This window comes from Odocoileus virginianus, chromosome 11, assembly GCF_023699985.2.
Source record: "Odocoileus virginianus isolate 20LAN1187 ecotype Illinois chromosome 11, Ovbor_1.2, whole genome shotgun sequence".
Classification (NCBI taxonomy): Eukaryota; Metazoa; Chordata; class Mammalia; order Artiodactyla; family Cervidae; genus Odocoileus; species Odocoileus virginianus.
The window spans coordinates 40309617-40336503 of record NC_069684.1 but is presented as its reverse complement, the minus strand read 5'-3'; the positions used below and the strand labels follow the sequence as shown (position 1 = coordinate 40336503).

The window sequence follows — 26887 nt, the reverse complement described above, 5'->3', positions numbered from 1 at the left end:
TCTCCCACAGAGTCCAAAAGTCTGTTCTGTACATCTGTGTCTCTTTTTCTGTTTTGCGTATAGGGTTATCATTACCATCTTTCTAAATTCCATATATATGTGTTAGTATACTGTAGTGGTCTTTATCTTTCTGGCTTACTTCACTCTGTATAATGGGCTCCAGTTTCATCCATCTCATTAGAACTGACTCAAATTAATTCCTTTTAATGGCTGAGTAATGTTCCATGGTGTATATGTACCACAGCTTCTTTACCATTCGTCTGCTGATGGGCATCGAGGTTGCTTCCATGTCCTGGCTATTATAAACAGTGCTGCGATGAACATTGGGGTGCACGTGTCTCTTTCAGATCTGGTTTCCTCGGTGTGTATGCCCAGAAGTGGGATTGCTGGGTCATATGGCACTTCTATTTCCAGTTTTTTAAGAAATCTCCACACTGATCTTCATAGCAGCTGTACTAGTTTGCATTCCCACCAACAGTGAAAGAGGGTTCCCTTTTCTCCACACCCTCTCCAGCATTTATTGCTTGTAGACTTTTGGATAGCAGCCATCCTGACTGGCGTGTAATGGTACCTCATTGTGGTTTTGATTTGCATTTCTCTGATAATGAGTGATGTTGAGCATATTTTCATGTGTTTGTTAGCCATCTGTATGTCTTCTTTGGAGAAATGTCTGTTCAGTTCTTTGGCCCATTTTTTGATTGGGTCATTTATTTTTCTGGAGTTGAGCTGCAGGAGTTGCTTGTATATTTTTGAGATTAATCCTTTGTCTGTTGCTTCATTTGCTATTATTTTCTCCCAATCTGAGGGCTGTCTTTTCACCTTGCTTATAGTTTCCTTTGTTGTGAAAAAGCTTTTAAGTTTCATTAGGTCCCATTTGTTTATTTTTGCTTTTATTTCCAATATTCTGGGATGTGGGTCATAGAGGATCCTGCTGTGATTTATGTCGGAGAGTGTTTTGCCTATGTTCTCCTCTAGGAGTTTTATAGTTTCTGGTCTTACATTTAGATCTTTAATCCATTTTGAGTTTATTTATGTGTATGGTGTTAGAAAGTGTTCCAGTTTCATTCTTTTACAGGTGGTTGACCAGTTTTCCCAGCACCACTTGTTAAAGAGGTTGTCTTTTTTCCATTGTATATCCTTGCCTCCTTTGTCGAAGATAAGGTGTCCATAGGTTCGTGGATTTATCTCTGGGCTTTCTATTCTGTTCCATTGATCTATATTTCTGTCTTTGTGCCAGTACCATACTGTCTTGATGACTGTGGCTTTGTAGTAGAGTCTGAAGTCAGGCAGGTTGATTCCTCCAGTTCCATTCTTCTTTCTCAAGGTTACTTTGGCTATTCGAGGTTTTTTGTATTTCCATACAAATTGTGAAATTATTTGTTCTAGTTCTGTGAAAACTACCGTTGGTAGCTTGATAGGGATTGCATTGAATCTATAGATTGCTTTGGGTAGTATAGCCATTTTGACAATATTGATTCTTCCAATCCATGAACACGGTATGTTTCTCCATCTGTTTGTGTCCTCTTTGATTTCTTTCATCAGTGTTTTATAGTTTTCTATCTATAGGTCTTTTGTTTCTTTAGGTAGATATACTCCTAAGTATTTTATTCTTTTTGTTGCAATGGTGAATGGTATTGTTTCCTTAATTTATTTTTCTGTTTTCTCATTGCTAGTGTATAGGAATGCAAGGGATCTCTGTGTATTAATTTTATATGCTGCAACTTTACTATATTCGTTGATTAGCTCTAGTAATTTTCTGGTAGAGTCTTTAGGGTTTTCTATGTAGAGGATCATGTCATCTGCAAACAGAGAGAGTTTCACTTCTTCTTTTCCTATCTGGATTCTTTTACTTCTTTTTCTGCTCTGATTGCTCTGGCCAAAACTTCCAAAACTATGTTGAATAGTAGCGGTGAGAGTGGGCACCCTTGTCTTGTTCCTGATTTCAGGGGAAATGCTTTCAATTTTTCACCATTGAGGGTAATGCTTGCTGTGGGTTTGTCATATATAGCTTTTATTATGTTGAGGTATGTTGCTTCTATTCCTGCTTTCTGGAGAGTTTTAATCATAAATGGATGTTGAATTTTGTCAAAGGCTTTTTCTGCATCGACTGAGATAATCATATTGTTTTTATCTTTCCATTTGTTAATGTGGTGTATTACATTGATTGATTTGCAGATATTAAAGAATCCTTGCATTCCTGGGATGAAGCCCACTTGGTCATGGTGCATGATTTTTTTAATATATTGTTGGATTCTGTTTGCTAGAATTTTGTTAAGGATTTTTGCATCTATGTTCATCAGTGATATTGGCCTGTAGTTTGCTATTTTTGTGGCATCTTTGTCTAGTTTTGGAATTAGGGTGATGGTGGCTACATAGAATGAGTTTGGAAGTTTACCTTCTTCTGCAATTTTCTGGAAGAGTTTGAGTAAGATAGGTATTAGCTCTTCTCTAAATTTTTGGTAGAATTCAGCTGTGAAGCCATCTGGTCCTGGGCTTTTGTTTGCTGGAAGATTTCTGATTACAGTTTCGATTTCCTTGCTTGTGATGGGTCTGTTAAGATCTTCTATTTCTTCCTGGTTCAGTTTTGGAAAGTTACACTTCTCTAAGAACTTGTCCATGTTTTCCAAGTTGTCCATTTTATTGGCATAGAGCTGCTGGTAGTAGTCTCTTATGATCCTTTGTATTTCAGTGTTCTGTCTTGTGATCTCTCCATTTTCGTTTCTAATTTTGTTAATTTGGTTCTTCTCCCTTTGTTTCTTAATGAGTCTTGCTAATGGTTTGTCAATTTTGTTTATTTTTTCAAAAAACCAGCTTTTAGCTTTGTTGATTTTTGCTATGGTCTCTTTAGTTTCTTTTGCATTTATTTCTTCCATACTTTTTAAGATTTCTTTCCTTCTACTAACCCTGGGGTTCTTCACTTCTTCCTTCTCTAGTTGCTTTAGGTGTAGAGTTAGGTTATTTATTTGACTTTTTTCTTGTTTCTTGAGGTAGCCTGTAATGCTATGAATCTTCCCCTTAACACTGCTTTTACAGTGTCCCATAGGTTTCGGGTTGTTGTGTTTTCACTTTCATTCATTTCTATGCATATATTGATTTCTTTTTTGATTTCTTCTATGATTTGTTTGTTATTCAGACGCTTGTTGTTTAGGCTCCATATGTTTGAATTTTTAATAAATTTTTCCCTGTAATTGAGATCTAATCTCACTGCACTGTGGTAAGAAAAGATGACTGGAATGATTTCAGTTTTTTTGAATTTACCAAGACTAGATTTATGGCCCAGGATGTGATCTATTCTGGAGAAGGTTCCGTGTGCACTTGAGGAAAAGGTGAATTTGATTGTTTTGGGGTGAAACGTCCTATAGATGTCAATTAGGTCTAGCTGGTCCATTGTGTCATTTAAAGTCTGTGTTTCCTTGTTAATTTTCTGTTTAGTTGATCTATCCATAGGTGTGAGTGAGGTATTAAAGTCTCCCACTACTATTGTGTTGCTATTAATTTACTTTTTCATACTCGTTACCATTTGCCGTACATATTGCCGTGCTCCTATGTTGGGTGCATATATATTTATAATTGTTATATCTTCTTCTTGGATTGATCCTTTGATCATAATGTAGTGCCCTTCTTTGTCTCTTTTCACAGCCTTTATTTGAAAGTCTATTTTATCTGATATGGGTATTGCGACTCCTGGTTTCTTTTGCTCTCCGTTTGCATGAAACATTTTTTTCCAGCCCTTCACTTTTAGTCTGTTTGTGTCCCTTATTTTGAGGTGGGTCTCTTGTAGACAGCATATATAGGTGTCTTGTTTTTGTATCCATTCAGCCAATCTTCGTCTTTTGATTGGGGCATTCAACCCATTTACATTTAAGGTAATTATTGATAGGTACGATCCCGTTGCCATTTACTTTGTTGGTTTGGGTTCACGTTTATACAACCTTTCTGTGTTTCCTGTCTAGAGAAGATCCTTTAGCATTTGTTGAAGAGCTGGTTTGGTGGTGCTGAATTCTCTCAGCTTTTGCTTGTCTGTAAAGCTTTTGAGTTCTCCTTCATATCTAAATGGGATCCTTGCTGGGTAGAGTAATCTAGGTTGTAGGTTATTCTCTTTCATTACTCTAAGTATGTCCTGCCATTCCCTTCTGGCCTGGAGGGTTTCTATTGATAGATCAGCTGTTATCCTTATGGGAATCCCTTTGTGTGTTATTTGTTGTTTCTCCCTTGCTGCTTTTAGTATTTGTTCTTTGTGTATGATCTTTGTCAATTTGATTAATATGTGTCTTGGCGTGTTTGACTTGGGTGTATCCTGTTTGGGACTCTCTGGGTTTCTTGGACTTGGGTGGCTATTTCCTTCCCCATTTTAGGGAACTTTTCAGCTATTATCTCCTCAAGTATCTTCTCATGGCCTTTCTTTTTGTCTTCTTCTTCTGGGACTCCTATGATTCGAATGTTGGGGAATTTCACATTGTCCTAGAGGTCCCTGAGGTTGTCCTCATTTCTTTTGATTCTTTTTTCTTTTTTCCTCTCTGCTTCATTTATTTCCACCATTTTATCTTCTAACTCACTTATCCTATCTTCTGTCTGCATTATTCTACTCTTGGTTCCCTCCAGAGTGTTTTTGATCTCATTTATTGCATTATTCATTTTTAATTGACTCTTTTTTATTTCTTCTAGGTCCTTTATTAAACATTTCTTGCATCTTCTCAATCTTTGTCTCCAGGCTATTTATCTGTAACTCCATTTAGTTTTCAAGATTTTGGATCATTTTTATTATCATTATTCTAAATTCTTTTTCAGGTAGATTCCCTATCTCCTCCTCTTTTGTTTGACTTGGTGGGCATTTTCATGTTCCTTTACCTGTTGGGTATTTCTCTGCCTTTTCATCTTGTTTAGATTGCTGTGTCTGGAGTGGGCTTTCTGTATTCTGGTGGTCTGTGGTTCCTTTTTATTGTGGAGGTTTCACCCAGTGGGTGGGGTTGGACGATTGGTTTGTCAAGGTTTCCTGGTTAGGGAAGCTTGTGTCAGCGTTCTGGTGTGTGGAATTGGATTTCTTCTCTCTGGAGTGCAATGGAATGTCCATTAATGAGTTTTGAGATGGGTCTATGTGTTAGGTGTGACTTTGGGCAGCCTGTATGTTGACACTCAGGGCTGTGTTCCTGCGTTGCTGGAGAATTTGCGTGGTATGTCTTGCTCTGAAACTTATTGGCTCTTGGGTGGTGGTTGGTTTCAGTGTAGGTATGGAGGCTTTTGGACGGTCTCTTATTACTTAATGTTCCATGTAGTCAGGAGTTTTCTGGTGTTCTCAGGTTTTGGGCTTAAGTCTCCTGCCTCTGGATTTCAGTTTTATTCTTCCAGTAGTCTCAAGACTTCTCCAACTATACAGCACTGATAACAAAACTTCTAGGTTAATGGTGAAAAGATTCTCCCCAGTGAGGGACACCCAGAGAGGTTCACAGACTTAAATGAAGAAGAGGAGAGGGAGGAGGGAGATAGACATGAGCAGGAGGAGAAAAAGGGGGACTCAAGAGGAGAGAGACAGATCTACGCAGTTGTCTGTTCCCAGAGTGTTCTCCTGTAGCCCAGACACCCACAAAGATTCACAGAGTTGGATTGGGAACAGAAGGGGAAAAGGAGGAAATAGAGGTGTTCTGAGGTAGAAAACAGAGAGTCAAGATTGGGAGAGAGTAATCACCACACTCCTGAATAGAAATGGGAACTGAATATTGGATTCTTAAATGTCCAAAATTTATAACACATACTGAAAAACAAAGATTGAAAATCTAGTGTAGAGGTTAGACTCTTTAAAATACAATATTTAAAAACAAAAACACCCAAAAAATTTAGAAATATATATGAAGTTTGGTTTAAAAATAGGGCTTCTCTCTCTTTTTTTTTTTTTTTTTTTGCAAGGTTATAGTGAAATTAAAATGAAAATTAAGGAATAATAGAGGAGTATTAGAGGACTTTAAAAGGAAATAAGAGAGAAAAACGAGAAAAAGAAAAAAAAAGAAACAAAAAAACAAGAAAAAATCTTTTTTCTCTAATTAAAAATCATAAAAATATATGAAAATGAAAGTTAAGGAGTAATGGGGGAGTAATAGGGAAGTTAAAATAAAATAGAGAAAAAATAAAAAAGAAAAGGAAAGGAAAAAAAATTTTTTAATTAAAAAAAAATATATATATATATAGGAATTTCTCTGGAGCTATTGCGGTAGGTGTAGGTTCAGTTCAGTTTCAGATAGCTCCTCATTCCAGCTCACACTTCTCCTTATCTATAGGCCCCTTCTGGGGTAGTCGGTGTTACCTACAGGGATTTTAATCTGTTGCACCGGTCCTTTCTGAAGCGGTTCACTTTGTTTATTTGGCTTCTGTTTGCGGTCTCTTCGGTGTCTAATTTCCGCCCTGACACAGGCGGGCGGAGGTGATCTCTTATTTAGGTTCGCTAGGTCAGTTCAGTCCGGCTACGGGGAGGGCGGGGCGCTGCAGACAGATACCGCTGTGTGTGGGTAGCACTCACCGTGTTCCAGCCACACTGGGTTTGCCCCGCTCACGGGTGTCTGTGCTTTCCCCATCTACACTGCTCAGGCTCCCGGCTGCTCTGTAGGGAGCGTGCCCTGCATTGCATGTGGTTCCTGTTTTCGGGTTATCCACAAAAGCGCAGACTTGGTTGCGCCTGCGTTTTGTGCCTTCCCCTGCCTGAGCGGCTCAGGCAGCCAGGAGCTTGACGGGCGCACTCTCCCCGCGTGCGGCGTGCCCTCTCCCCTCCGCAGCCCCAGCCTCAGTTTCTGCACGCGCCGGTCGGGTGCCAGCAGCTTGTGTTTGTTCTCAGGAGCTGGCCTCTAGCCGCGACCCTCCCAGCGGTGGATGTCAACCATCCAGAATCTCAGGGAGTCTTTGGATAGAAACTGGAGGCCTGTTTGCAGTGTGGGAGGGGGTGCCATCTCTGGGGCCGAGTTTGCCCCTTTCCCCTCGGCCCTGCCTCCTACCTCCGGAAGGGATGGGCCAGTCCACCACAGGCTAGCTCTTCTCTGGAGTTTCTCAGTCCCTTTGTTTTGCAAATGGCCAGCAGTGTGTTCGGGCCGGTTAATTTTCTCTCTTGCTCTCCCACAGTTTTAAAAAGCTCCCTCCGATTGCTCTCAGGGCCTTCGGGCCCGGTCCTTACCCTAAGCAATGCCGCCCGCTCCTCTCCGTTCCGCCCCCACTTGCTGGTGGCGGATGCGGGCGTCTGGGGTACTTTTCTGCTGGGAGTTGCTTTCAGGCACGTAATCTGTGGGCCTTATTTAATTTGTCCTCCCAGTTAGGTTGCCCTCCAAGATTCGAAAACTTCCCCCACACCCGCCAGTGCAAGGGTTTCCTGGTGTTTGGAAACTTCCTCTATTAAGACTCCCTTCCCGGGACGGGTCTTTGTCCCTAGCTCTTTTGTCTCTCTTTTTACCTTTTATATTTTGTCCTCCCTCCCTTTGAAGACAATGGGCTGCTTTTCTGGGCGCCTGATGTCCTCTGCTAGAGATCAGAAGTTGTTTTGTGAAATTTGCTCAGCGTTCAATTGTTCTTTCGATGAATTTGTAGGGGAGAAAGTGGTCTCCCCGTCCTATTCCTCCACCATCTTGGCTCCTCCCCTCTGTTGATCATTCTTAAACTAGACCCTTTGGAGGATGGAAAACTGTTATGAAATAGGACAAACTAAGGAGATTTAATAGCTAAATGTAACTTATAAACTTCGACTGGCTCTTTAATCAGGAGAAATATAACCATAAAGAGTGGTATGTGGTTCAATGTATGCAAGTCAATTAATGTGATATATACCACATTAACAAAATAAAGGATAAAAATCACATGATCATCTTAATAGATAAAGAAAAATCATTTGACAAAATTCAACCATTTCATGATTAAAACTCTCAACAAACTAGATGTAAAAGGAATTTACTTCAATGTAGTAAAGGCCATATATGACAAGTCCACAGCTAACATCATACTCAATTGGGAAAAACAAAACAAGAATGTTCACTCTTGCCACTTAGATTTGACATCATACTGAATGTTCTAGCTGGAGTAATTAGACAACAAAAATAAAGTATTCAAATCATAAAGGAAAAAGTAAATTATCTCTGTTTGCAAATGACACAATTTGCATATAGAAAACCTTTAAACACTCCACAAAAAAGTTAGAACTATTAATAATAAACAGAGCTATAGTGATTAGAACTGTATAATACTAGCATAAAGACAGACATACAGAGCAACGTAACAGAATAGACAGCCCAGAAATAAACCCACACATATATAGTTAGTAGATCTTTGATAAAGCTGCCAAGATCACAGAAAGGATAAAGGACAGTCTCTTCAACAGATGGTGTTGGGAAAATCAGACATTCACATGCTAATAAAACTGGACCATTCTCTTACACCGTGCTAAAAAATCAATTCAAAATGTATTAAATACTTACATGTAAGAACTGAAACTATAAAACTCTTTTAAGAGATAACATATTGAAAAAGCTTCTTGATGTTGTTCTTTTTGTTTGGTTGGTTCTTTTTGACATTGTTCTTAATGATGAACATGACACCAAAGGCACAAAGGCACAAAAACAAAATAGACAAGCAAGATTTCATCCAGCTAAAAGTCTCTGAGCAGCAAAAGAAGCAACAGAATGAAAAGAGAACCTACAGAATGAGAAAACATTGCAAACCATACATCTGGTAAGGGGTTAACATCCAAAATACACAAGGGACTTCTACAACTCAATAAAAGTACAAATAACCCAATTCAAAAGTGGGCAAAGAGCTTGAATGGACATTTCTCTAAAGAAGATACACAAATAACCAACGGGTACATTAAAAAGTATTCAGTTTCACTAATTATCAAGGGAATGTGAATCAAAACCACAATGAGATATCACATCATACCTGTTAAGATTGTTGTTATCAAAAGCAAAATAAAAGATAATAAGTGTTAGGATGTGAAGAAATCAGAACCCTTCTACACAGTAGGTGGGGATGTAAAATAGTGCAGCTGCTATGGAAAATAGTATGGAGGTTCCTCAAAAAGATTAAAACGAGAAGTACCATATGATCCAGCAATCCTACTTCTCAGTATTTGTACAAAAGAATTGAAATCAGGATCTCAAGAAGATATTTGCATTACCAGGTTCATTGCAGCATTATTGACAATAGCCAAGATATGGGAACAACCTAAATGTCCACAGACAGATGAATGAATAAAGAGATGTGGTATATACATACAGTATAATATTATTCAGCTCTTAAAAAAGAAAAGAAATTGTGTAATATGGGACAGCATCAATGAACCTGGAGACATTACTATAAGTGAAATAAGCCAGTCACAAAAATACAAATCTGTATTATTCTATTTATATGAGGTACTCAAAAATAGTTAAATTTATAGAAGGAAACAGTGGAATGGTGCTTGCCAGAGACTGGAGGGAGAGGGAAATGGAGAGTTGTTGTTCAATGGATGTAAGCTTTCAGTTATGCAAGATGAATAAATTCTGGAGATCTGCTGTTCAATGTAATGCCAAGAGTTAACAATAGTGTATTGTGCATTTCAAAAATTTGTTAAAGATTTGTTAAGAGGGTGTATGGCTTCCCAGCTGGCTCAGTAGTCAAGAATCTGCCTGCCAGCGCAGGAGACTCGGTTTCAATCCCTGGGTTGGGAAGATCCCCTGTAGGAGGAAATGACAACCCACTTCAGTATTCTTGCCTGGAAAATTCCATAGACAGAGAAGCCTGATAGGCTACAGTCCATGGGGTTACAAAGAGTTGGACACTACTTTGTGCCTGAACACAGCACAGCAGCAAGTGGGTATATCTCATGTCAAATATTCTTAACCAAAAACAAACAAAGGTCCATGAGGAGACTTCTGGAGGATGAATGTGTTTATTACCTTGAGCTGTGATGGTTTCACAGATGCATGCATATGTCCAAATTCATCAAATTATATACATTAAATATATACAGGGGTTTTTTGTATATCAATTAGGCCCCAATAAAACCATTTGCCAAAAACGAGAGGGTAAATATTTAACAAATGGCTGGGGGTGGGGGACATCCCAAATTTGTAGTGTTTGCCAGTTTCCGTGATGTAAACATCCCCACTGTGAACAGTGTCAAGCTATTTTGTCAAGCATTACTATGTGTAATGCCAAGCTATCACTGAACTTGGAAGACATACATATTCCCTTTGTGCATACCAGCTCCAGTACACCACTGGATGAGAACACTTTTGGGGATAAATGGAGAAATTTGAAAGTAGACTGTATGTTGGATGATACTGAAGTTATATTGACTTAGATGTGGTAATGATAACGACTCTGTGGGAAAATGCCCTTACTTTTGTGAAATATATGCTGAAATATTCTGATGGCATCCTGATGTTTGAAGACGACTTTCAGATGTGTGTGTTTAGGTGTATGTGTGTGTGTCTCTGGGTACATGTGTGTGGAGAAAGAGAAAGAGAGATGAAGAAAATGCCAATGTGTCAAGAGATTGCTAGTTGATGAAACGGGTGAGGGATATGTTGATGCACATTAACTAAATTGTTTTTTCAACTTTCCTCTGGGCTTAATATTTTTCAAAATAAAAATTAGTTTGTTGCCAACAGAAGATTTTATACAAAAATTTGTTTGTAGTTTCTATTAAAAGGAATCTAAACCCTTACAATTTGGGGCTTATGCTCTCAAATAACGCCATTTAGTTAAACCTAATACATGGGGGAAGTGCTTTCCAATCAGATCTTGTCCAGGCCCTCCTCCCTCATTTAGGTTACCTTCCTGATTCCTGGAATCAGGATTTCTGGCGCATTTGCGCCACTGGTCTAGAAAATGTTAAGTGAGGCTAAGATGGTCTTTGACACTGAATTCCAGGCACTCAGTGGAAGGTGTTTAGGATTCTATTATTCTATTATTGTCAGTGCTTCTGTAATTATTTCTCTTCTTGTGCCCTAGGCTAACATCTAAAACCAATTTTAAGCTTTTTCAAATATGTGTTACCAGCTCCCTCTGCTGACCTTTTCTGAAAAGACAAAGCTCCTTAAATTCCTTATAAAGTCCTGAATTTTGAAATCACACTTTTAGGGTTAGGGAACTAACCCTACTTGGGAGAACTTGATGACACAACAGTCACCTAATTGGCCTTCTCCTATGGACGCTCCTATAATAGTTCAAGAGACTAATTCAAGAGTCAGAATTTAGTTAAGCAGAACGCCCGATTCACTGGGGATTGTGGTTTGGGCTGATTTGGCGCCCTCTAAAGGCTACCGTGAGAAGAACAGTCGCTCACCACGTGCTCCCCTTTAAGTTTAGAGCTCCGACGGAACTGTGACGTTTAGGAGGGTGGGGGAAAGGGGCAGAAGTCGCTTGTGGCTTTCCAATCCGACAACTCTATTCTACTTCGTCATTGAGCCCTCCCTCGAGATCACGGAAGTTTCAACTGGTGCCCTACACAACTTTCTTTTCCCTCAGGGAGTATATTTTCAGCTGTCGTCAGCATGACAGGAAAAACGGCAGGTTTTTGTTTTAAACCAAGAGCACTTTGATTAAAGTCAGCATTCCTTTATTTTTTATTTTCTTTTAGAACAAAGAGTTAGCGTTTGGAATTTTTGTTTTGTTTTGTTTTAAAGACAAACACTGTCATTGGCTATTGGCTTTGAGAAATAATTTGTAAAAGTACCTGCTCTGTGCCAGCAAGGTAAGTTTCCTGGATTTTTTTCTTTTAATGGGGAAATGTTTCCAGAAGCTGCTTTCACAGAGGGTAAATATTCCCCTTGGTGAGTGAGTGCACTCCTTAGAGATAAGTGTGTTCCTCTCTTTGGAGAGTCTCTTGATTAGGGTTAAGGCAGCAGAATTAGGGCAAAAACCAGGAAGCGAAGGAACTTCTTAAGGAAACAAAGTTATGAAAGGGAGAAGCCACCCGGAAGGAAGATGTGGTGAGAATAACAGAACTGTGGGACTGTCTGTGATTCCAGGCTCTTTTCTGATTTCATCTTTTGGATGAGACGGAATTGCCCGTCACTGAGAAACACAAAATATTCCACAAGTGTCACATTTGGAAATACAGTAGCAAAGGAAGAACACTGGTAGAGTGATATAATAAGAAATATAAACAGATCGAAGTCCAAACTCATATAAATCATAATCAACTGTATGATTTGCTAATCATCCAAGTCTCTCCATGTCTCAAAATTGACTGCTACATTTTATGGTGTGTCAGGCATGGGATAGGGTTTTCCTGTTGTTCAAAAATCCAACTCAGTAGATTAGGGCTTTTTCTATTAAGGAACTAAAATATCAGCAACCTTTGACCTACAATGGACCTTACGTTTATAGCACACTCTTAGAGTTTACAAAGAGCTTAGCACACCTTCTGTCCTCCTGGCCCGTCAGGCCTGCGGTATTCTCCCCTGCCTTTCAATTTACATCTATTTAGGGCATCAATCATTTGGCACTTGGGTGTTTTTGCTCAGGAAAAACACAGCCCAGTACCTGTCTCCAGCTGGGTCTCCAGGCATAGCTAAGCAGCCCAAAAGTGTCTGCAAGCATTTGTACCCAGAGCATGCTGCTATTACGAGACATATTGCCTGATATTATGCGTGTCAGCCTCTGTCTATATAGTGGCATCTTCTTGTGGATAGTTACTGGGTCTGTATTTATTACTGTTATTTACTCAGTGATTCTTAATCATTCGGGGGGCCCCAAAACTTGGCTCAGTATCTGCCCTTAGAGTTACATAGAGTACACATGTGGAGTGAATTAATTTGCTGCTAGTCTATTCACTGCAGCACATTTTGCATTTGAACCAGATCACTTAACAACGATTTCTTTCATCTTATTATTGCAAAAGCAGAGCACAGCGAGATCTGCCAATTCCAGACTTCTCCCTCGTGCCCTGGAAATGTATGTGTTCTTATCGGGGGAGGCCATTTGTTTCTGATTAAAAGCTATCTAGAGACACGTGCACCCCAATGTTCATCACAGCACTGTTTATAATAGCCAGGACATGGGAGCAACCTAGATGCCCATCAGCAGACGAATGGATGAGGAAGCTGTGGTACATATACACCATGGAATATTACTCAGCCATTAAAAAGAATTCATTTGAATCAGTTCTAATGAGATGGATGAAACTGGAGCCCATTATACAGAGCGAAGTAAGCCAGAAAGATAAAGACCATTACAGTATACTAACACATATATATGGAATATAGAAAGATGGTAACGATAACCCTATATGCAAAACAGAAAAAGAGACTCAGATGTATAGAACAGACTTGTGGACTCTGGGAGAAGGCAAGGGTGGGATGTTTCAAGAGAACAGCATCGAAACATGTATATTATCTATAGTGAAACAGATCACCAGCCCAGGTTGGATGCATGAGACAAGTGCTCGGGCCTGGTGCACTGGGAAGACCCAGAGGGATCGGGTGGAGAGGGAGGTGGGAGAGGGGACTGGGACGGGGAATACATGTAAATCCTTGGCTAATTCATTTCAATGTATGACAAAAACCACTGCAATGTTGTAAAGTCATTAGCCTCCAACTAATAAAAATAAATGGAAAAAATAAAAATAAAAAAATAAAAAATAAAAGCTATCTAGACCTTTTACTAGCTAGCTAGACCAAAGGAAGCCATAGGTGTGTTTGCCTATGTGTTTCCAAATTGCTGATGAATTTTATCTGTGTGAGATGTCTTCTCCAGAAAGAAGAGAGGAAAGGAGAGAATAGTTAGGGAGGTGGGAAATGAATCCTAAGTAAATATTTGGTGCTAGGCAGTTTTGTGTAATTATTACCACAGTTTCAGACTCAAACAATCCTTCCATGTGACTGTGTTTCTTATTTGCAAACAGTACATCTTGAAGTGTGTAAGTGGGTTGTTTAGGGGGGCACATGGCTCATCAGTTGCAGAGACAGAGTTCAAACCCAGTTTTGCTGCCTCCAGGGTCCATTCTTACTTCAGACTACTCAACTCTACCAAAATCAAAAAGAGACTCCTAAATAAACCAAAAGTCTCAGGGAGGGAAGAGTGTAAATTTTGTTATAAATAATGAAGCCAGGCAGGAAGTTCTCAACCTTGCAAAGGGAAGGATGGCGAGTAAGATTTTGAAACAGGCAAGCCTGGAAAAGCCCTCTGATCCTTCCTGCAAGTCCCTCTGGAACCAGGTAAGTCTGAGGGGTCCAAGGGCTCAGAAGTCTTCTTCTGCCCTCTGTAAAGTCACTAACTACCTTTGTCTTTGTGCCTAGGGGTCCTTTTATTTTTTATTTTCTTCCCAACGCTTTCCCCTTTCTCACTTGTATTAACCATACCTCTTTATTTTCTGTATTTTGATGCTTTGACTGTTAAGGCTTTGCTGATGCCTAAGGGACTGCTGCTCCCTGGCTTAGCCAGCTCCTTGAGGTAGTAAACCGCCCTCCTGGGAGGGTGATTTTTGAATCCAAACCAACCAATCCAGAGCCCATTTCCCCCAACCACCTCCTTTACTGACACTCTTCTTGTGCCTGGGGGCTCTGATTTGGCTAGAGAGAAACTGCAAAGCCCTGAGGATAAACCCCCCACCTGCAAACCCAACCAGAAAGCATGGCAGCAAACCTGAGCTCAAATGAGGGAAGAGGCTCAGTAACAGGAATCACAGGACACTTCAGACTCTCACCCCAGTGAGATGTGCACATCCAGACTCATACTCAGATATCTTGAGTCTCTCTCGACTCAGCGTCTTACTAGCAGACTGGCCTTAAGTCATGTTCAAAAACTCAGCAGTTACACCTGAGTCCACCTGACACTTCAAAGCCCTCCATGTGACATAAACCTGATTCACTGGAATTAACTTAGTATTAACCCATCTGATCAAAAAAAAAAAAATGTATGTTGATATCTGCAGAAGCCCAAAACTACAATTTTAAAACCTGATATAAATTGTCATAACACCTTCATGCTTCCTCCAATCTTTCCTGACAAGGATAACATCCCCATTTCCATGTGATCTCATCTTGGTCTCTAGAATGTGCCATATGGATTTCCTTGGGGACTTAGTTCTGTATTATGGTCAGTTAAGCTTTCATTGTTCAAAGTTAAGAACTTCCCCTCAATTCATGTAGTATCTTTTTTGCTGGCAGGACATGACCCATAACTAGCTACTCTTTAGGATTTTAGATGCTTTGAATAAAAATAAACATTTTTGCTGGTTGCAGTTCCCAGGATTTTAGAAGGGTTAGGTGATAGCAAAGTGTTTTTAATACTGAGGGAATATAAAATCTTAAGGGGATCAAGACCTTTTACTCCTCAATCCAAAGGAAGCAACAGGTGTATCTGTCTATGTGTTCCCAAATGATAAATTTTATCTGTGTGAGCTGCCTTTTCCAGAAAGAAGAGAGGAAAAGAAGGTGTCATTAGAGAAGTGGGGAATGAACGCTGATTAAATATTTGGTGCTAGGTCTTGGCTAAACTAAATAATAAGAGCAAAATTTAACTGAGTACTTACTATGTAGCAGACATACTTCTACAACCTTTCCAACATATCTCAGTCATTTAATTTCAGGACAATGCCTATTTTAGATAGGCAATATTATTTCCACTCTCATTGTATTGATGAGAAAACTGAGGCACAGAAAGGATAAACAACTAGCCCAAGATCATACTGTAAATAAATGGAGCCAGCATTCAAACTGAAACAGTCTGATTTCAGAGCCTTCACATTTAGCCAAAATATGATTCTGCCTCAGCTCAGAGAAAAAAGGAGTGTATCTATATCATTGTGAAAGTTGAATTCTGTGACAAGGGCTCCCTTCTAGCCTTGTCATATAAAGAAGCTCTGCTTAATCTGTATCATACAGAACACACCATGGCCAAGCGAGTTGCAGTGATCGGAGCTGGTGTGAGTGGCCTGTCCTCCATCAAATGCTGCTTAGATGAAGACCTGGAGCCCATCTGCTTTGAAAGAAGTAGTGACATTGGCGGACTGTGGAAGTTTACTGTGCGTAGTTCATACCCTCCCACCTCCACCAACCATAATCTGGCCATTTGCTTTGTCCCTGCCATCTTGGTGAGCATTAAGTGCTTCCCTGGTTGCTCAGTGGTAAAGAATCCGCTTACCAAAGAAAGAGATGAGGGTTCAACCCCTGGGTCAGGGAAGATCCCCCAGAGAAGGAAATGGCAACCCATGCCAGTATTCTGCCTGGGAAATCCCATGGACAGAGGAGCCTGATGGGCTGGAGCCTGGTGGACAGTGGAGTCCATGGGGTCTGAAAAGAGATGGACATGACTGAGCATGCACACATGGTGATCAGTAAGGGAGCAGCTCATTGCAGCATCACAACTTTGTGTATGGTGTCCTGCTGACCTCATGCAGGATGCAGTCTGATAGGTGATGCACTTGGAGAATTGGCAGGATAGGGGCAAGAGAATTTGGAGGAAAGAGGAAGAAAGAGTTAAGTCTGATACACAAACATAGGATTGGAAGTTACAATGATTTCTGGACCATGAACATTCTAAGACAAAGTAGCAGAGTGTCACGTTAGGTAAGCTGAATCTCATTGCTGAATGTGAAGCAGATGGCACCTTAAGAAGGACAGAAGTTGGCATCAGGGGGGTGAAGCCCCAGCCCCAAGGCATTGTTCATGTCTTTTGGAAGAGAATTGGCAAGGGAGAGGCTAGAATCCAGACCTTGTTAGGTCTAGGGGGTGGTTTTTACATTATCAGAAGAAGAACCCAGGCACTATTGCTCTTCTTAAGAGTGGAATGTGCATCCTAGGGCGTATGCTCAAGGTTTGGCCAGCCAGTAGGTGACTTGAGCATCAGGAAGTAGGGCTGGAAATGGCTAAATGCCATATGAAAGGTTGTTGCTGAGCAGTGAAAGACGCCGAGATTCTTGGCCCTCAGAGGAGAGGAATTCAATCCGGGGCCAGCGACGAGGCTTGATTGCTCAGAGCTTTTGTGTGATAAAGTTTTATTAAAGTATAAAAGAAAGAGAGAAAGCTTCTGACATAGACATCGGAAGGGGGAAGAAAGAGTGCCCCCCTGCTAGTCTTTAGCAGGAAGTTATATAGTTAGAGAAAGGAAATGCACCGCCCCCCACCCCCCCCACCCCCCCCCCACCCCCCGCTAGTTAGAGAAAGGAAATGTCTCAAGACTCAGAGTCTGGTACCAGGCCCCTCACCCACAACATGCATTTTGAGATAACTTTGGCACAAGGTGAGTTCTCCCAGGCCATAAAATGATTGGCGTGAATCTTGAAGAAAGGTAGGTTTCCAGGCAAATACATAGTCTCATTAACATAGCTTAAGAGAACATTTGCATGAATAAAACATACTGGTTTGTCACGTAGGTTCTGAGCCTTAGGCAAACTGACTTGAAGAAAGACAGAGTCTAGGGTAAATATAGTTCATTAACATAACTTAAGAAAAATATTTCCGCAAGAAAAACGCATTGGTTAGCTCAAGGTTTGAAAAAAGTGAAGTTCAGGTGGAACCAGGTGTTGTCATGGCAACACAGAATTTTAAAGGAAATCTCCTTTCAATTTTGTATAGAGAAAGGGAAAAAATCTGTCACATATAGTTTGTTTCCTCCTGCCACTTAAGAGAGAGATAAGACGTCTGACATTTACAGCCTATTTCCTCCATTTGGAGACCCCTAGCCTTCCTGCCTGCTACCCTCTCACACATGCCTCTGGCCAGAATTGGTCCTGGTTACTGGGAATATCAGGGTCTTCAGCGGGAATAAAGGGATCTGCCCCGGTAATGTATAAGGTGTCAAAAGATGGAGGCCCAAATAGTAAATGCTTCAGGGGGAAGAGAAGAGCAGCATTTAGCAGGCGCTCAGGGCTGGGGAGGTACTTCACACTGGTATGAATGCGGGAAGCCTGCATGGAGGAAGTGGCATTTGCCAGTCTTGGATGGATGGTGAAGAAAACAGAATAAGCAAATGTATGTAAATGACCACAACTCTAGGATTATAGTGTACTGTGCTGTGCTTAGTCACTCAGCCATGTCCGACTCTTTGCAACCCCATGGACTATAGCCTGCCAGGCTCCTCTGTCCATGGGGATTCTCCAGGCAAGAATACTGGAGTGGGTTGCCATGCCCTCCCAGGGGATCTTCCCAACCCAGGGATAGAACTCAGTTCTCCCACATTGCAGGCAGATTCTTTACCACCAGGGAAAGAATTTTCTGAGCCACCAGGGAAGCCCGTCGTGTACTAGGGAAAAAAAAATTTTTTTTCTGATGTACTGTGGGCCTTATCAAGCCACCAAATGTCAGTATGGAAAAAAATATTCGGTCTGGTTTGTGTACCTTCTGCTATTTGACCCTATGGTTGACTTGGTTTCCTTCTCCTATTATAAAGTGATATAAACTAATTTTAGAAAATAATATTGCTACTGTATAGCACAGAGAACTCTACTCAATGTTCTGTAATGACCTAAATGGGAAGGAAATCGAGAGAAGAGTGGGTGTGTGTGTATATATGACTGATTCGGTTTGTTGTGCAGCAGAAACTGACACAACATTGTAAAGCAACTATACTCCAATAAAAAAAATTAAAAATAAAAAATAATATTCGTTAAAAGAAAAATACAGGATTTCCCTCACAGTCCAGTGATTCAGACTTCACACTTCCACTGCAAGGGGCTTAGGTTCATTCCCTGGTTGGGAAACTAAGATCCCATATGCCATGAGGCATGGCCAAAAAAAAAGAAAAGAAAAAATATAAATTAAATATAATATCAATACTCATGAGCACTAAATAAATTAGCACTATTTAAATTTTGATGTAATTTCTTTTAGTCATGCACATATTTATTTTCCAAAAATGCAATGGTAATATTCATTTTCATTCATTCAAGTATTTGTGATGTCCCTCTCCCAGGACACACAGGGACCAAGATAGACAGGGCCCCAACCCTCCTTAGAATCTAGTGGGGAACAGAAACTGTAAACAGATCTTTGCAATGCAGTGTGATCAGTTATGTGCTCAAAGTACAGGGTACTAGGTTGGGGCAGCAGGTACAATGGCTACCTTGTGAAGATCTATAGGGCTATGGAAAGCTTCTTAGAGAATGTTATGGCAAAGAAAGAGACTTGAAGAAGAAATGGAGATTAGCTTTGAACAAGTTCATTAGTGTCTTTAATATAGGACTTTTTGTTTTGTTTTTGGGTGGCAAAGACCAAGATTAGACAAGGAGTTGAGGAGTCCAGGAGAAAACAGAGTCTGTCAGTGTGTGATGACCCCTTCATGAAGATTGAAATGAGACAGAGAGAGACATGGTTGTAAGAGGATATTGTTGTATCCTCTTACATTCCAGGAAACAAATTCACTCAAAAGGACAATGCAATAGTGGAGTGCAGTTTATTACACTGGTGGGCCCAAGGCAGAGTCTCCTCTTAGCCCAGGACCCTGACCAGTTTTTGTGAAAACCTTATATACCCTAAGTATATGTGCCCAAGCCCACCTTCCCAAATTCCCTGAAACTAGTCTGAACAAAGGAAAAAGAAAGATACAATCAAAGTTAACCCATCATCCATATGCCTTAAGCCTAGGTAGTTAACAGTAGACAATTATCAATAGGCCTGTGGTCATACCCCAATAAGCATAATAGAATTTATGATTCTATTCAGTTTCACAGATAATTAGGGTATTCTTTTAGGCATGGAGAGTCTAGGTATGAGCCCTGGGGCTCTTCTATCTGGGGGTCTGGTTTTCCAGTTGGTATGTCGTTCCCATAGATACTGGGCATATAGCTCAGAGTCCACAGTCCGGCACAAGATGGAGTCCTGCTTTCAAGATGGAGCCTGTTCTGTTTCCTCCTTCAATATAAGTTGAAAGGGGGGGGGGGTTGTTTTGAAATTTTGAGTCTTCAGTATTTTAAGTGTGGATGGGAAGGACTCAATAAAGAGAGAGTGATTGAACATATACATAGACAATAACTAGAAAACTTTATGAGGAATTCCTTGAGCAAAGGCAAGAAGAAGAGGCCCAGAGCCCAAGAGGAGGGAGTAATGGCAAGGGAAGAAGATAAGCAAGATGGACCATGGGCCCAGGTTCATGGAACTGTTTAAAGACAGTGTTAGTCCTGCAGAGCCCTGTTAAATGTTGTTAGCTTCTTTGTAGTTTGATGAAGATATTATATTTAACAATTCCAACCCCACCAGTGATTTTTGATATCTATAGCAAGGGGATCCAATGCTAAATTTTCCAGAAACTCTTTGGAATTACACGTGGAATGCTAGCTGCTGGTGATCTCTGTTCTCTTCCTCCTATCCCCCTCAGCCCACCCCATCAAGTTAACTGTGCTTTTACACAGGAAACATCTAAAGATGGGATGACTAGGGTCTACAAGTCACTAGTGACAAATGTCTGCAAAGAAATGTCATGTTACAGTGACTTCCCTTTCCAAGAAGATTATCCTAATTTCATGAACCAAGAAAAATTTTGGAACTACCTCCAAGAGTTTGCTGAGTACTTCGACCTTCTGAAATACATTCGGTTTAAGGTAAGATGGCTTGGGTTATGGAAGGTCAATGAATAGGGGCTGGCCCATTCACCAATCTAATTGAAATGGGATGCTTAAGAAAACTTCTTCCTAATTTTCTCTCTACATGAATACGGCAGATAATAATCCTGTTGTTCATGTTTTACTGAAGTCACTAAAATACTGAATTTCCTGGTTCCTTCTCTAAATCCAAAGTCTCATTCAGGATGAAATTTAGAATTTTTTTCAGAAGAAAGGAAAAATGGATTTTGTTCATGAAACCCATTAGAAAGAAATAACTAGAAGTCTGAACCACAGAAATTATAATGGGTCAAAACTCATTTTCCTAAATTTCTCCAACATTCAGTAATTTAACTCATCTTCTCACCAGAAATAAAACCTGAATGTTTCTTCCTTGCAGTGCAGTCATTCAGATCTTTTGGGTCCTAATCTTTATGACCACTTTTGAGACTTTGCACAAGTTATTTAACTTTTCTAGGGAGAAGATAAACCAATATTGAAAGGCCTTCTAACGTGAGACTCACTTGACCCACTTGAAATAACAAACATGGTTACCATACAGTCATTGCATGAAGTCCCAAGATGACTGGTGGGAAACGAGTGTCTGTCTTTTGCTTTCAGACCACCGTGCGCAGCATAACAAAGCGTCCTGACTTCTCTGAAACTGGTCAATGGGATGTTGTCACAGAGACAGAGGGGAGGCAGGACAGAGCTGTCTTTGATGCTGTCATGGTTTGCACTGGACACTTCCTGAATCCTCATTTACCTCTCGAGTCATTTCCTGGTGAGTCATTTCTACTGCTGAGAATAGAGTCATGCCTGCTCTTCTGGGTTCTACTGGAAGTTACTGATTTGTAATTGGAAATACTTTCTCATGATTCTAGACAACTTTATATTCACCCTCAGAAATAATATGTACCAAATAACTTTGAAAGACTGAAGCACGATACAGGTATCAGGGTTTATTATGTACTTATAAATGCTGATGTTATCATATAAGTTTTATCATGCTTGTCTGATTCAAGTTTAGTGATCACATAGGGCTCAAAACCATCAGATCTGTCATGAAAAAGGATAGGCTTTGAATTTTATCATTAAATTACAGGTCATTTGAATCAGAAGTGAACTGAAATTCAATAACTTAAAGGAAGTGACAGTATAAGGAAATTTGACAGAATTCTTTTTTAGGAACTAGCCCAGAAATTATACACATGAAAAAATATTGTCACCCTTCAAAAAAAAAAAAAAAAGAAAGAAAGAAATATTGTCACCATTCAAGATAATCATTTACAGACTTCCCTAGTGGTCCAGTGGTTGGGAATCTGCCTGCCAATGCAGGGGAATGGATTTGATCTCTGCTGCAGGAATATCCCATGTGCTGTGGGGTAACTAAAAGCCCACACACCACAACTAGTAAAGCCCATGCATCTAGAGCCCAGGCTCCACAACAAGTGAAACCACCGCAATGAGAAGCCTATGCACTGCATCAGATAGTAGCCACTCTCACCGCAACTAGAGAAAGCCCAGCATCAGCAATGAAGATCCAGCACAGCCAAAAATAAAATTAATTAATTTTTTTTAAAAAATCGTCACAATAATAATCCATCCACCTCCTAAACTATCCACACAGAGCAGTTTTAGAAATTCCCCTTTGTAAATGCTTTTGATTCAATAGCACATTCTTTTTAATATACTCACAATTGGCAAAACTCCATCTTTTGAGGTCAAATGAGGATTACTAAAATGTAGTAAAGCTACTCTTCTTCTGTTACTAATAAGTGGCCCTAAAGGCAGTGGAGTATGAATTTTTGAAACTTCTCTGGGGAATGAAAAGAACTGTTAAGAAAGGAAGATGTAAAGAACAAAGTTTGCAAATCTTAGTCAATAAAAAATGAAATAAATCTGATGAACCTAATCTCAAATTAACAAGATATTCTATTTTTTAAATGTGTTATGGATTGAGGGAGACTTCAATATATAATTTTGCAAAGAAGCAATGTTGTAAATGGTGGGCCAGCTTCAGGCTTGCTACTAATCTTGGGGCTAAACAGACAATCACCTGGTACTAAAGGAATATATAACTGACTCATAACAATGTTTCTATGGGGAAAACTTTAATGACCTCAAAGAGGTAGGGGAGGAATTATTGTAATAGAAATATTGAGGTCCCCCTCTGTTTTGCCCTAAAACCCAGATATTGGTGAAGGAAGAAACTCACACATACTGATTTTAGAGACTTATCCTGAGAGGGGGTTTGGTTTATGACCAGACTTTAGAAGAGTCTGTTACATGGGACAGCAGGACAGATAATCCCAATTTCCTCCATGCTGCCAGAGTGAGGCACCTTGGTGAATGGATATGGTGTAAGGTTTCTGGGAAGTTCCGGTTTGCTGAGTCAGACACAACTCAGCAACCAAACAATGACAACAATGGTTCCCTGCAGACAATGGCCCTGGATAAGTAGCATTTAGCATAATGGTTATGAGCAAAGTTCTGGATCCAGACCCTGATGCTATTTGCATAATCTTGGATAAACATAACCTGTCTAAGCTTAAGCAAAGTGGAAATGCAAATTCCCATTTCAGAATATTGATGAGGATTAAATGTGAAAGACTATGAAACATAGCCCCAAAGGAAAAAATAACCCTCCAAAAAAAAGAAAAAATAACCCAAAATATTGCACATAGTTGGTGAATGGCAGGCAGAAACAGAATGTAAATCTGTTTCCTGTCTGCAGATTCTAAGATTTGACACTGATACAACAAGGCCTCCTCATACTTGGGCTAGACCAATACAACCATGAGACTCTAAAATCTAATAAACAATTTTGGCTCCTTCTTGGGTCCTTCAAAACATTATATGCCAAACATGATTGTTTCCCAGAACATTGGCTTGCTTTATTACTGTTGTTGCTCTTGTTTTAGATATTTTAAAATGCCAAGGGGGAAAAAGGGGGTGGGATGAATTGGGAGATTGAAATCAACATATATACACTATTGATACTATATATAAAATAGATAACTAATGAGAACCTACTGTATAGCTCGGGGAACTCTCCTCTTCCTCTATGCTCTGTGGTGACTTAAATGGGAAGGAAATCCAAAAAGGAGGGGTATATGTATATGTATAGCTGATTTGGGCTTCCCAGGTGACACTAGTGGTAAAGAACCCGCCTGCCGGCACAGGAGACGTAAGAGACATGGGTTCTATCCCTGGGTCAGGAAGATCCCCGGAGGAAGCCATGGCAGCCAACTCCAGTATTCTTGCCTGGGAAGTTCCATGGACAGAGGAGCCTGGCAGGCTACAGTTCATGGGGCAACTGAGCGACTTTCACATGACATGACATAGCTGATTCACTTTGCTGTAAGGTAGAAACTAACAACATTGTAAAGCAACTGTACTCCAATAAAAATTTTTATAAACAAAATTTTAAAATAAAACACTATAATAACAGAGCCCACAATAAACTCTCTGTAAACAACAGCTACTACTGTTATTAATCATGACCGTTTTTGTAAGTTATTATCCACTATCTGAAAATTGCTTGAAAGAAACATGTGATTCCCTAGATTAAGAAGTATTTCTCCCTCTTAGTTAAGTTATAACCTCAGAGAGCTGTATCCTCCCAGAGCCCACATAGGAATTACAGGACAGGGAGCACAAAGTCCCATTCTGAAGGTCACGTCTCATCATTCTCTCTCCCACACTCAGAAGTTGTATAAGAGTGACTCTTTAAACACACATCAGTGGTAATCATTAGTTACAGATTAATGATCACAAATGCCTAGCAATATTTAATCAAATATTAACAAATATTGAACTTCATCAGTGGTGTACACGGACTTCAGATGCCTGGTCTTCCTTCTCCTAAGGTAGTCTCTAAGCATTTTCCAACATATAACATTAGGGGGATAAATATAAGGTGAATAAACCACAGTAGCAAAGTACTCCAGAGATATTTGGTGACAAGGCAAGCCAAACCTTACATCCCTCAGCAGACCCCCTTTTTCTGAATTAGTAGTTTTGATTTACCAACTAGATTCCTTTGGAGGGAAGGGCAATGCATTATTGACATAATCATTGTTTCAGAATTACCTATGCATGCTACACTTTTTCTTGGGTGCCCTACTCAAATAGGCAATTATGGAGAATCTATTATTTGAAAAGCATTGTGTTAGGTACATACAAAATCTATGAACCAAAGTCAAGCCTTCAGCAAGCTTCTCTCCAGCCAAACCCCAGTAAATGGCTTGAAGCCCCACTCTCTAATGCATTTGGGGCACAGGCTTTTCCCTCTTTTTGAAACTCTAGTGCTTCCCTTTTCAAATTCCTAATCATCTTTCTAATGGCATTCTTTGGGGAAAAAAATGCACCTCCTCCAGGATGCCTGCCCTGGTTCAGTTCAGGCAGATGCCCCACTGGAGCCACTGTAACATCTCCTGTTCTGTGAAACAGTATAGTAGCATGCTTGTCCTCTGAGCTCCAGGGGCAGATGACCTGACTTCTCCAGGCACTGCTACTTACTGTATGGCCTTGGGCAAGCTGCTTAACCTCTCTGTGCCTTTTTTGCAGCATTAGTACAACTGAATCATAATATTGTTCACCTTGTAAGGTTGTTGTGAGGTTTAAATTAATTAACATATATAAAGTCCTTAGCAGAGTGTCTGGGACTTGCTAGTAAGGGCTGAATAAATGTTAGTTAGCTATTGTCTATTTACCTATTTCTTGCTCAAGGATGCACTCCTTGAGTTTAGAGACTGCCTTTTATCCTCACATCTCCTAAGCCTAAAACAGGAAACAGTACCTTGAGTTGTACAATGTTGAAATTATAGGTCATGTAAGGTACAGTTGTTAACCAATTGTGTTTTGTCTCGTAGTGGGCCTGCAGGACTCATCTGTAGGGCTTGTCCTTTTCCTGCCCTTGGTTGCAATTGCAGGCCATTCCCACCAATTTTCTGCTCACTCTCAAATAATAAAAAGTCCTCTATCATTTTTTTTGTCTATGCCACACAGCATGCAGAATTTTAGTTCCTTAACTAGGGGCAGGGATCAAACCCGTGTCCCCTGTAGTGGAAGCACAGAGTCCTAACCACTGGACCTCCAAGGAATCCCCCCAACTCCTCATTTTTATAACTGAAATATTCTATGTTGTGTAGTCATAAAAATGTGCAGTTACCCGTAATGGTGAGGTTTCTCCCCTTCCTCAGCCAGTGCCTGCTCTGTGCTGATTGAGGCTGTGGGAAAGAGATGGTGTGCTTGGCTACTGTCTTCCTCTGACTGTTCCTTTCTGTTCCTCTCTGACTACCTTCCTCCTGCCAGTCCTTTGCCCACCTGCTCCAGTCTCTGGCACTTCCAGAATTGAAGTCAGGGGAAGGACATGAAGAAATATAGGGGCAGGAAAGTTCTTTATTGACTGGCACCAATGAGGTGCTAGTTCTTTCAGGCCTCGGAGGTGTTTAGGATCCATGCTTTGTGGGGTTCTCTCCAAGGCTCTGCTCCAGAGACTAACCAGTCCCACTACTAGGGATCTCTCAGTGCAACCCCTGTTAATAGACCAAGCACTCTGGGGCTGCCCAGTTGACAAGTCCTTCTACCCTAGCTCCTCCCCAGGTCACCACCACACAAGCTAGGTTAAGGTCTCATTGCCAGTCCAGATGGCTACCATGTGCAAAGTCCCTTCAAACTGTCATCAGACAGGCTCTCTCCTACATAGCTTTCATCTGGTCCACATGAAACATGCATTCCACACTGTCAGCAGTTAAATGAAAAACTTGCTATCAGTGCAGCAAGTTTTTCCACCACCCCTTGCAGGCAACTGCTGTCACAACCTGTCAAGCGTGGGTCACACACCAGTCTCTATGTGCTCCATAGATTCCAAGGGTCGAGGTCACACAGAGGTCTCCCGGAAGCCCCTCAAATCTGGCTTCATGTCAAGGGGACCGAAAATGCAACAGCACTTTAAATCCTTTTCTGAAACTCTCCTATTTCCAACCTCTGGCCACTTCTACTCAATCCTTGAAAGTGAGTAAGGGGCTAAGGATCACAGAACTGGTCTGCATACACCTTCTTTGCAAATTCTGCCTAGCTGTTTTAGCAGGGCCCTAGAAATGTGGCAACTATTGCATTTAGTTTTCAGCTTTGGGGTCCTCAGCAGGCAAAGACTCCCAATTAAAACACTGTGTTTTATATAGTAGCTCTTCAATAAATGTAATTGAGTAAATGAATGAATCAGTGACTGGAGAATGATCAGGTGAGGAGACAGTTTCATCTTTTTACATGAAAATTGCAAAAGTACTTGAAGTATTAGGGTGAGAGGCTGAGGAGTCCTCTAAAGTGCAGAGCCTCCCTTTCTGATTCTTTGTCATCTCACTGATCAATGAGTCTGAAGGTCGCGGGCCC

The 26887-nt window shown here is 40.5% G+C and overlaps 1 protein-coding gene across 3 annotated transcripts in view; it reads left to right on the top strand.

The window, feature by feature from the left end:
• The first annotated feature begins 11403 nt into the window (after positions 1–11403).
• The window catches only part of FMO4 (flavin containing dimethylaniline monoxygenase 4), a 41509-nt gene continuing 26025 nt past the window's right edge, over positions 11404–26887 (top strand). The window contains exons 1-4 of one of the 3 annotated variants that reach the window (XM_070474334.1): positions 11404–11701; positions 15837–15976; positions 20300–20488; positions 21110–21272. In XM_070474334.1, the coding sequence (XP_070330435.1) occupies positions 15845–15976; positions 20300–20488; positions 21110–21272 (484 nt within the window). In that variant the 5' untranslated portion in view covers positions 11404–11701; positions 15837–15844. Of the gene's footprint in view, positions 11702–13448; positions 14169–15836; positions 15977–20299; positions 20489–21109; positions 21273–26887 lie in introns of those variants that run through there. The other 2 variants (XM_020872150.2, XM_070474333.1) reach the window with 2 other exon arrangements.